At 39.0% G+C, this 12,572-nt stretch overlaps 1 protein-coding gene across 1 annotated transcript in view; it reads left to right on the top strand.

Annotated features, from left to right (window-relative positions):
* The window catches only part of PTPRB (protein tyrosine phosphatase receptor type B), a 62,994-nt gene that overhangs the window by 202 nt on the left and 50,220 nt on the right, over positions 1 to 12,572 (top strand). Inside the window, exons 2-3 of the mRNA XM_041411315.1 lie at positions 1,174 to 1,563; positions 9,917 to 10,155. Of these exons, the coding sequence (XP_041267249.1) occupies positions 1,174 to 1,563; positions 9,917 to 10,155 (629 nt within the window). The remainder of the gene's footprint in view (positions 1 to 1,173; positions 1,564 to 9,916; positions 10,156 to 12,572) is intronic.

Genomic DNA, 12,572 nt, shown 5'->3' on the forward strand with positions numbered 1-12,572 from the left:
TGGGCTTCATACCAGAGGAATGAGGGGCAGGGCCAACACAGCCCATTCTGTTTAGATTCCTTTCCAAAGGAAAATAAACTGCCTTCTTCTATGCTGGAGATACATCTTCTTTTTTTAAGAAGATCTCCTGGTAGACAATCCAGGAGCTGAGGTTTTGGGACAAATGCTTCAGACAGGAGATTCCTGTCTTTTATTCATACTTTATTAAACTTCAGAGACAAGAACTTTCTGTAATGCTTAGTTAGAAAATTCCCAGGTCTGTAAAAATCGGGGAATGACAACATAAATTGAGGGAAATAAATACACATTTGGTTTAGCACTTTGTAACTAATGGGGCTGGAAATGTTTGAGTAACTGAGATTAAAAACAAAGAACAACCTAAACACAATATGGCAGGGAGGCCGCATTTGAAATATCCAGTTCTGTGTTCTGTAACAAGTATGCATTTTGCATTGGTAGTTTTGTGGGGTTTTGATTAATGCACTGTAATTTTCTTCATTTGAGTAGCTGGTGTTGATCTTTAAGTGTGGTGACACAGAGGGCTAATCTTACATGAATTGGAATGGTCACAAAGCTAACAGCTAGAGACTTTGGAATAAATCCAGTAAAACAGACGTGCTTCCTATCAGTAAAGAACCTCCATTCCTGTAACACAGGCATTGAAAGACACATCAATTTGTGAATATCCTCCTATATGTTTCCCTCAGAAACATGAATTTTATTAAAACAGCTTTTAGGTAGTAAATTATATTTTTTAAAGTCTGTGTTGTAAAAGTGAAACAGAGACTGAGAACTCATGTAGATCTCTGTTTGCTTTCCAGCAGGGGAAATGAGGAACTGGTGTTTGAATTTAATAGTTCTTGGATTTCTTTTATATCCAAGTTTAATTTTTTCTTATTTTTATATATAAAGAAGGTCAAGATAACCTTGCCACAATAGCTTGGGGTTTTGCATTTTCATTATTTACATTACCAGCACATGCATCACGTGGGTGTGGTATTTGGAGGGTTTTTTTAAAATAGGTTCAACTTATGGGAAATTTCATGAAAAGTTCAACACACAGAAAGTGGGAATAGAGATTTGTTTGCTGATGTATTTTAAATCATAGAGGATTTGCTTTTCATCAAGTAAATGTGTAACAAATCATATTTTTCTGGGATTTTCCTTTTCCAGAAGGGTTTCTGATTATTCATGTCCAGAAACAGCAGTGTCTTTCAGAAAAGAGAGGAGTCATTATGGAAAAGTGCAATATGACCGACCTGAACCAGAAGTGGCAGTGGATGGCAGATGACAGGCTTCTGCATGTGAAGTCTGCCCAGTGTCTGAGCATCTCTACACGCTCTGCTCTGTCATCTCGCAGCGTCACCGTCAACTGTCCCCAGGCAGTCAGGTGGAATTGCCACGAGGATGGGCTCCTGAAGGTGGCCAACAGCTCCCTTTTCCTCACAAAACAAGGTCAGAAGGTAATGGCCAAGCGGAGTAAAAAGTACCTGCATACATGGATGCAGCTAAAAGCCAGCGAGACGGGAAAACCTGTTTATGTAAATCTGTGCTCAAAGCAAGGTGAGTTATTCCTTCAAGAAAATATCCTGGGAGTTTTGGTAACAAAAATGTCTCTGTTATGCTAATTCAAATATGAAAAATCATGATATTTTGTTCATACAGAAGAATGTTTTTCACCGTTGAAAAGCATTTTGAGAACTATCAAAGAACAGCTGAGACGAGTCCTGTCTTTCTCACAGTTGGTGGAGTTTTTAATCCACTTTATATTTTCAGGAGGTCTCTGCTTTTGTCTACTCCCAATCTTTGGATCAATGTGCTTATATGTAACCTCAGCTCACTATTATTGTGTCATTTCCTTTTTCCATTTCTAAACTATGGGTACTGACTCCTAGTACTTTTCAAAAATGTGGATGAAAAGAAGTTCTCCTCCCCATTCATTTTATCATACATATCCCCATTCATTTTATCATACAAATACAGATTCAATCTGTCAAGAGCAAGAAAACATCTGAAAATCAAACACATGCACAATTATTTCTCTGATTAACCTAAATGCATGATTGGAACAGTCATGGCTTACATATTTGTGTGTTTACTCAGTGTAATTTTGCTCTTAGATGCCATATGCATGAGAACACACAAAATCCTGAGAATAATGAACTGAATAAAAAGTCTCAGAAATTCTTGGAACAGTACCTTAAAGGCAAAGGTCTGTGCACATACCTAGATACATGTAGCAGTATATCTGTGTAGTTGTGGGTTTCCATATCCATGACAAAATGAAAGATACAGTGGTTTGAATACTGCTTGATAATGCTTTCTTCAGTGTCCCATTGTCAATCCTTCCTGGCAAACCTGTTAATATTGTTCTTGTGCACTACTAAGCAATTCTTCATAGTAAATAAGAACAACCTACAGACATCTTTTTACTGTTAATTCTTGTCATTACATGGTTAAAAAAAAAGTTTTATGACTCAAAACTGTAGCATATGTCCAAGTTTTCAGAATGTTTAAACCAAATCCTCATTCTTTCTAAACTCCCAGTTATTGTAAGGCAGGGTACCATTTTTACAGCAAATTTGCACTTGCAGAACTCTCCTCATAGGACCAGGACTACTCACCTGAGTGGAGGTATGAAAGGATAGCTTGCAGTATCAGGGAATGGAAGCCGTGATGCCATCCCAGCCCTCCCATATATGTTAGAGGTTAAAAAGGCAAAATCATTTGAAGTCCTGTGGGGTGCATATGGCTTGCATATTCAAAGACACTGTGAACAGTTTAGATAAGGTGCACAGGTAGTGCTATTTCCTTTCAATAGCTGGATGCAGGGTGGCCTACAAAGTTAAAGTAACCATACACACTTTTCTTAATCATCCTCAGAGGAGAAGCAATTCAAGACCAATAAGCACTAAGACAATTGTAATGGGATATTAAAGCACCTTCTCATTTGTTTACTGTGTTCAGTTCTTAAACGAATTTACTTCAATTTTCCTAAAATTCTTTCTACAGACAGGCCTGTAAATCCTTTCTAAGAGTGTTACTTACCTTATTTTTGACAGCTCTGGAAAGCTCTGCTGAAAAACCAACAAGATATTATAATCCTCAATACCTAACTAAGAATTTTAGGAATATAAGGAGCTCATAAAGTGGAAGTAGTGTTAAGAGATTAATTTTTCAAATAGTATTAAGTACTATGACAACAATATCTAATGCCTCCAATTCTGATCATGGCATCCATATGCATGTCAAAATTTTCAATGCTAAATGTGTAAAATTAGTCTTCCAAGAACATCTATCTGCTTTCAGTACAAGCAGAAGTGGATCTGCCTAAAATAACATATTTGGTCTATATTTAGCTAAGGTAGTAAAAACTGAGCAAAATCTTTGGAGCTGAAATGGCTGTAAGTTTTTCTACTCCTGACTAAGACGCTAACATATTTCGCTATAATTTACCCTCTATTTTCACAGTACTCATAAAAAGAGTTCTATTTTGGCATAGGTCTAGCTCACTGAATTGCATCCCAAACATCACTCCAGGTAGAGTACGAGCTCCAAACCCAATAACTGCAACTACCTTTTATTCTGGATCTTACTCAAATATCAAACATTATTTTTTGAGTCTGGGGAAAGTCTGAGCTTGGATTTGGTTTTCAAATCAGCCGTCTGAGATGTGTTTGGATTTACATGTTTTGTAACAGTCCTGACCTAAATCACTGTTTGTGGAAAACAGGATCAGTTTGGGAATGTAACCCATCTCTGCTCATATTTTACCTTCTGAATATTTACTAAAATATACTTTCTGCAACTTTTTTTTTCCCAACCTTTCTTTTTCCCAACTTTCCTAAAATCCTCTAATTCTATAGATTCCCACAATAGCAGCAAGCAGTCCTTCTCACACAAACTCATTTGAATCTGGCCTTCAGCTGAAACAGCTAACATGAAGAATGGTCATAAGGTATCAGTATCCCTTGAGAAAGTGAGACTTAATTTCCCACCACATTCATGAGGACATTCTGGGCAGATAGAAAAAAATTTCCATAATGCTAAGCATTATTAATGGTAAACAAATTAGTGCTGACGGATTAACACTGATGTCACTCCTGAGCTGCATAAGCAATTCTTACAAGCTTCTTTTGTTCTGGTAGGTTAATTTCAATAAAATATCCAATTAAGAACCAATTCAATGCTATGTGGCACGTTGAATATTACCAGCAAACCTCAAAACAACTGCTAACCAAAAATTATTTACTAAGTAGGGAATTACTTCAAATGAGGAGACACAAGGCCAAGCTGTATGCTGCAGTTATGCATGGAGCTCTAGAGACAGTCACACGGGCTGTACAGCAGTCTGGATATAGAAGGTGACACTAACTGTTCTGTAATATGATGCTCTTCATTGCATTTCTCTTCTGTCATATCATACATGGTAGGGACAACCCTAGAGCTGTGGATATCGAGACATTCAAAAAGAGTAGCTGATTTTGTGGAGGGTTTAGTTACAGTTGTGTGCCAAGCACTGAAGAACCATAGTGGGATCTACAAAGATATAAAAGGTGTTGGACAAGGAATTCAAAAACAACTAGAACATCTTTCTGTCTCTTGTTTGTTTCCAGCCTGAAATAGACAAAATACCAGACACCAGGTTTGAGCTGAAGTCTGATGTGCCATCTGACATTCATGCTGTTCCTTTTCCTTTTCTAGCCTTGGTTCTTGTCTGGGGTCATTTCCTTCACATAAGCTTCTCTCTTCCCCTTATCCCCCTTTCAGTTTAACTGCTTCATAATCAGAACTTCAGCTAATTAAGTTCACATCCCACTGCTGATGCTTCAGTGGTTGAGATGGATTGCAGAAGAGACCAGAGCAGTGCACACTCCAAGCCTGCTCTGAACCACTGGAGCAGCACTAGGAACTGCAGAACATGGGAAGGGAAGAGACATGTATCTTCTTGGGACTCTCGGGAAGATGGAAAAGCACCAAAGAAAGGTGGCAGAAGCACAGAAAAAGCAGAAACTCTTACCTCTTTTTGAAATAATGTAAATTCAATATCTTTAGGCTTCAAGCTTTCCACACCTTTAGTGTTTGTAGATACTGCAATAATCCACATTTAAGTTCACTACCGGTAGTAATTTTTTGTGTGCATAACTTTTACAAATTTCTTCAGGATAAATTAGAATAGTGATAACCAATATTTTCATTCCACCTTTAAGCTGACCTAAAACATTTTTCCTAAAATACATTCACTGAAATTCATTTTAATCTCTCCAAGTTATTTTATAGGTTGTTGTAAGTATAAGAGTTTGCTAACATCTATGTGAACCCATGAAATATCAAAAATTACTTGAATCTTCTTTCTTGGGTCAAACAAGTACATGGCTGACCACTTCACCTGAGTTCCACCTGGATAAGGAGAGGCATCAATGTCAGATCCTTGGACATAATTACAAGACTTTGTACAAAATCCAGTAGCATACTGATAGAAGCTCAAAGATAAATGTAGGTTTAGATTTTCTAAAAAGAAAGGGAGAAATCTGCAGTGTAGCCTAGGTCCTTGGGTTTTGTAAATTTTCAAGCCTCAATGAGTCACAGCACAAAGAATATAGAACAAAATCAGCTCAACTACTTTCATAGAGGAAAAAAAATGGAACAATAGGCACAGCTTCCCAGAGCAATCAGGCATGTCCTGCTTTATGTTTCATCTCCTGCTAGTGCTAACAACTTTACTGGTATTTTTCATTATTACATTCTCTCCCTTTATTTTGTGTGGACCTTCATGTAGAAGATGTAGTGGGTTTGATCTTTCAGGTGTCTAAATGTAGGTGTCTGAAGGAAGGGATTATTTCACTTATCTCAACGAGGTGCTTTTTGTCATTTGAGATGCTCCACAATATTCCACCTGATCTCTGGCTGCCAGCCCAGAAAGACATAGGTCTTCCATAAGTGTTATGAGAGCCTGGGCAAATGCCTCACATGCCCTAGGGCAGTTCAGATTCCACTAGGTTTAGGCAACTGAGCCAAGACCTAGGTGTCTGTAATTCCTGAGTACCTGAGCTCTCTTCAGTAGAGGTGTAATCAATGGAGTTAGTGGAATCTAGATGCCCCTTCCAGTGACCAAAAATCCACTTCAGGGTGAGCTGGAACTACCCATAGTGTCAGAAATAGGGCTGGTACAGCAATGGTGTTATCATCATAGTTATATGGATGTTCTGCTACCACTGATGCTGAAAGAACCTTTCAGTGGCTACTTCAGCATTCCAAAAACAAGCAGATAAAAGAGCAGCTCAGAATTAGACTGGAGTTTGGAGACATTCAACCTCTCTGACATAAGATACAAATGATACTAACTTCTACAACATTCAAATAAAGGAAGAAAAAATTTTCAAGCAGCACAGACTTTGCAGGTTTTAAAAGTCACATTGAATGGGAAAGAAAGGACATTCAGAGGATTTTGGTTTTCTTTCATACTCCAACATACAACAGAAATCTGAATTATGCTTCTTTTATTTACAAGTAGTTAGACAGGTAAAAAGATAACTCATTTTGTCCTGCACATAAAGAGAACTTAAAGGAGCCCGTTCTTGTTTCAAGTCTTGCAGAGAGTTAGATGCAGTTTTATGGAGTATTTTGTATCTTATACACTACATATCTGATTCAATTATGTTTCACTAGCAGTTCTGCCTTAGTTTTCTGAAACTGTGTTCTAATAGAGTAGGCAGATCAGTACAATGTGAACTATTTCAGAAAGCTGCACTCTGCCAGCTCAGCTAAAGCTGAAAGCACCACTGTAGAGTTCTCAGCTCTTGACAACTAACAAAAGTGCAATAGCACTTTTGCTATTCATACATGCAAACGTATGGAAGTCCCTTCCTTGTCAGCAGCCTGCTGCTGTGCGGATGGATGTGGTTTGCAGTACACTCTGTGGATGAAATGTGCACTTAGAACATCATCATTTCTCCTGGGTGTGCTACTGATTATTACAATATTATGTTCACACACTGTATATCATGCAGCCACTAGTGATCAACATCAGTGTCTGTGCTGCTGTCCTATTCCCAAGAACAGTTTTATGACTGGTTTCCAAACAGGCTGCTGGAACAATGCTAAACACATCTGAAAAATACCACTGTTGAGATTTCTATGTACTTCACAAATGTTCAGAGAGGAGGTGAGTTTTTTCTGGTTTAAAAATTCGGAACTCAACTTGTGTAGAAATATGCTACATGGGCCTTATAATATGCAGTTTTCTTTTTTTGAGTGCCTGCTACTGAAGAAGGGCTATGAGGGTCCTTATCCTAGGATCACAGTAGTGGCTTTACTTAGAATATAAACGTGGATTCTGACTTTCTTAACAGATATGAACCCCATTAGTCAGTCCACTGTAGGATATATGGAAAATACTGGTACATATATCTGTAGTTCCAGTATAGCATAGTTCTGTACACAAGTCACTTCTATCCACAGGTTACAGGTAACAAACTGTAACCCGTATTTTCTGGGAAAGATCCTTTAGCTGGAAACCCAGAGCAGCCCAAAGCTTAACATGAAAGGTTGGGTCATGCAGTGACCAAATACTTGTTCATCCTCTGTGGGATGGTGGAACTTCTCTGAGGACCAAGTGTTTTGCTTCCAGGACTGTTGATCTCTCCCCTCAGCTCCTGCACCAAGAATGCCAGTTACCCCCTGGCTGCTGAGTCCCATAAATGTCACTGGCAGCACCAGCTTCCTTTTTATGGACGAGCAGCTTTCCTAAAACACAATTGCACTGGAATGCAAATGCCTTCCTGCTGGAATCACTGCTATTTTTCTGTAAATTAAGCAAAGATTTTTTTTTTTAGTGTGTTTTCACATTGGGTGTGTAAATACATATTTAGAAACCCAGTTGTGTGGCCTTTTTTCCTAAGAGATTGCTGACTGCAGATATACCCTTTTTTTGCTGTCTTTCTATCAGTAAGTTCTACTTCCTGCTGAAGTAGGAGAGAGATATCTCAGAGATATCTGAAAGGCAAAGAGCTCTTTCCAAGTCCTCAGGGCTAGGATTTCTAGTTGCCTACTGTAGAATTTCAGAGACCCACAACAAATAGAATATCTCCAGGAACAATGACTGTCACAGAATCTAGACTAAGTCTGGACTTTTGTCAGCTAATGGGTTTGTTGCAGCACCTGATGACAACTTGAGCACAAGGTTCCTGTCCTTGTGGTGGGAACCATGAAGGTATGTGACATGGGACCACAGCAGACTCTGCACCTCAGGCTCTCTACGGGGGTTATGCAAAAGCAGCAGCATGAAGATGATCGTACAGAGTTGGACGAGACCTGAAATTTTGATGAAACCCTTTGCACAAGCGTGAGAGAAGAATTAGATCTGTAGTATTTTTTTCATTGCCTTGATTTGGGAAAATATTTAATCAATTTTTTTTTTTAATTTAATGGAGACTTGGAATTTTTTATTTCCAAAGAAGCACATTTAGATAAAAGGAAGGAAAATCTCTTCTGTGGATACCAACCCATTTCAGTAAACCACTACTTTTCAAAAAATTCCAGAACCATGTACCAGATGAACCCATTGTGCTGTCAAGCACAGCAAACATTTGCATGGAAATGTCCCCTACTAGGGTTTACAATCTCACTTTTCTGTGCAAATCAGAGTGCTGCAAATTTCTTTACATAAACATGTTAACATATATATTTACACATATACAAAAGAACTGATAATGTTGATTTTGTGGATGCTTACCCACTGCACCTTTGGGTAAGAGATAATCACACATTGCCCAGCTAAGACATCATAATTGCACACCAAGTAATTGCATTTGAAAGCTTCTGCTGTAATTTAACCCAGTCATTACTTTGTTTTTAAAGGATTTGTGAGCTAAAATTGTTATAAATGGCAACCAGCCCAGTGGTTCAGCAGCAAAACAAGGTTCTGTCATGCTGGAGACCCCAGTTCAAGGACAGACCAAGGACAGACATGCCAAGTGTCTTGGGCATTGGGCCAATACACACTAGCTGTGTTACAGCAATGGCTGGGCAGCTTTTTGTGAGAAGGGGCCAGTGAGTAATTCCAACAGTTTAGCTGAAATGTGATGCTACCAGATGTAGAGGCCACCACAGCTTGAACCCTGCCCTCGCTGCCACAAAGAAAGGATATTAAATTACATACCAATGGGGAGGAAGAGCCATGAAAATGTGGAGGAAAAATGTGTAGTAAAATCTTTCCTGAGCTCTAATTGCAGCTTTGGCTTTCTCTGAAGGATACGTGACTAAAAAAGCGAACCCACTGCCATATTTACAGGTACTTCAGTTAAGTGACAGATCATTAGCTGAGCCTTGGGAAGGCAGCAGTCAGGGACTAGCATGGGGTCAGCACAGGACTGATTTTAGAAAGCAAGAGAAATGTTCATGTGGGCACAAGGAACTTGAACACATACATTGAGGAAAAAAAAATCTTGAAAAAATCATCTTGAAAAATTATACTGAACAAAGCCATCTTTTAAACTTATACCAACAAAAGGCAGATGTGAATCCAGCCCATGGACTTAGAAAGGAGGGGAGAGGGCTGACAATATAAAGCTGGTACTGTGTGCCATTTGAGAGATACAAGCAAGTGGAAAAGTTGCAAATGAAAAAAATTGCATAAAGTACAACCTTTCTCTTCCCTTCAGAATCACTGACAGTGATTTAAAATATATTTAAAATGAATGGCATGAATATTCAGGGACATTATTTTTTTTCTGGTTGTGTTTTGCAGGCTTTGGTATTGATGCAGAAACATGTTTGCACTGAAAGCAAAGAACCTATAGAACTGACAGGTGCACTTAAACTACTTGGAAGTTGTATCAGCCACATTTATTGAATCTAATGAATTGTTTATAAAAATGTTGAGGCGATTTTAATAATTTTCCTTTGTTTGTTTTAGATCTCCAAGATGCAGACACTTCTGTGTGGAGTACTAGAACTACACCCTCCTCTTCAAATGCTGTTACTTCTAGGCCTGAAAATGTGTTGAAGAGTAGCACAGAGATGTTCATCAGAAATGTGACTGAACACTTCAGTAAAAATCCCACTGAAAACCTCTACTTTGACTTGAAATCTGCAGTAACAGAGGAAGCCTGGATTCCAACAACCACTCTTCAATACTCTAGCACTACAGAAGAGGTAAGAGAGAAGAATTACTGATTTTTATAAAGCCTGCTCCACTCTGTGGAGCCTGATAGCTATTACAAGTGGGCTTAAAAAAAACAACAAACCAAAACCTGAAAAAAACTAGCTAAAGGACTAAGCTTTGTTCTTTTTTTGGTGGGATGCTTTGTTTTGATGTTCATGCTGACAGTGTCCTTTGCTAGAAGCATAGCTGCAGAAAAAATCTGGCTCTTCTATACAGACTAATCTTGGTATACATGTCGCATTGGGAGAAGTACAAGGGAAATTATCAGGATGTGTGAGAAGCAATGGAAAGCTCCTGGATGTGGCAGGACCCACAGAAGCCTGGGTATCTGCACTGTGACTCAGGCTCTGGTATAGTTTGTTGCATGATGTGAGGGTCTAGCTCTAATTACATGCTAAGAGTTACAGTATGCAATACCCTTATTTACAGATAATTACATGCATTGTTTACAGATCAAAGCAAGAGAAATCCAAATGCTTTAACTGGCCTCAAAAGGAACCCTGGCCTTGGTCATGGTCAGCTTATCTACTGGCTGATAGGCAGAGTGAAACAGACACTTCTTGGTCTCTGCTCTGTCCGGCCACCAACCGCCCTGCCAGAGGTGAATGGGGCTGCCAGCCCCAGCTGTACAAGGGGCACATGGCAGGCCATTTGCTCCAAATCAATTTCCAGTCTTCCTTTTCTGCAAGACTCAGTTCAGTAATGTGAGAGCAAATCTGGAGTTACCACTGGCAAAATGCGTACAGGCAATTAGAACTAAAGCATGCAGGACATTATTGGTCCCTGTATCACTATTATCACATAGTGGTTTAGAACTGAAAATCCCTAAATTCCCTGTGGCTTATCTTCCAGGGGACCACACTACACACAATGTATTTGGGCAGGCAAACACTTCAGTTACTACTGTGTGTTGAAGTGGATAAGACTAAGAAATGTGTTTTATGTTTGTGAAGGCTGGGGCCAGAGTGTCAGGGTCCACAAACTTGATGGTTTATGGACCCCAACACTGCTGTTCTGATGCTGATGAGGGGAAGGAATGAGCAAAGGATGGGCACACTGCACTGTGTGCATTCCACAACTGATGCAGTTCTTTCTAAATATCATCTTTCTGGCTCAGTGCATGCAGGCTGAGCTTGTTTCCTCATGCCCTCTATTTATTTGCATACCTCCTGCACAGAATACTTGTTCCTTCCAAATGGAAATGTCCTATAAAAACAGGTATTACCCAAATGGCCTCCAACACTACTACTACATAATCCTGCCACCAAAGCAAGAGAAACGGCACCATTTTAACAGAAACTACTGCCTCTTGTGTTTCTTCTCCACTTCACCTCCTGAATCACATCATTTGCACTGAACAAGCTGCTTAGGTCAGAACTTTCAAACCAGAATTCTGATGATAAGTTGTCTAAGCATATCGATGAAAAAAAATCAGTAGTATGTTTCTCTTGAAAGCTGGCTCTGGACATTTGAATCTAGATATACCAATTTAGACATACAAACTTATAATCTTTGGCCTCCCTCTCCGTTTCTCAGTCTTTAGAGTGGAGTTAAAAACATTTTTTGTCAAACTTCAGGGATGTTTAAAGGATTAACTGAATTTAATACAATACTTTGAAAACACAGACTAAGTGCTGAGTATTGTTGTGAGGAAGACAATACCTTCTATGAACTGCATTTGCTCAGGCTGGGACCTCTTGTTTGCAGAAGTAAAGCCGTGTTGTTATTTGGCTGTGCACATACCCATTTTGGGGGGGACAATAGTGACATTTCAATTGAACAAAATGTTTGGTTTAGAGCTGCCTTGGATTTCAAGTAAAACTGCAGCTTGCACTTTGAATCCATGACAAAAGCTATGCAAAGCCCATTTCCTCTTGATTAGAGAGACAGAGCGGTTGGTGTTAAAAAAAAAAAAAAAAAAAAAGAAAAAAAAAGTCAGGAAACCTTGGGAAAGTGTCTGAAAGGGACTTTGGAGCCTGCTATTAGAGACACGTCCGGCAACTCCCAAAACTCACTTCCAGTTCTTTTTTCAGTTTAATTAGTTTCTTGGCTTGCCACACAGGTCAGAATTGTTAAAGGCTGTGCGACTGCTGATTTACTAAAAGCCCATATATTCACTACTAGTCTAGAAATAATTACTTGCATTATGTTGGCTATTCTATATAAATATATTGCCACCAGTGAACGATGGACCCCTCATGTTTTATTTCAGTACTGGCATAGACATCTGTGTCAGACCTTACCCATGTAGCAACTTTTGCTGGATAACAGAAGGAGTAAAAACCTGTAATAAACCAGTACTTTCCGACTAATACAGAGCAGTAAACATTTTATGATAGCAAGAATAAGAGTAATAAAGTAGGATCTTCTGAATTATGAGCACTCCTGAGAAGCCGTAATAAAATTT

Source organism: Onychostruthus taczanowskii, unplaced genomic scaffold, assembly GCF_017590055.1.
Source record: "Onychostruthus taczanowskii isolate IOZ18803 unplaced genomic scaffold, ASM1759005v1 scaffold35, whole genome shotgun sequence".
NCBI lineage: Eukaryota > Metazoa > Chordata > Aves > Passeriformes > Passeridae > Onychostruthus > Onychostruthus taczanowskii.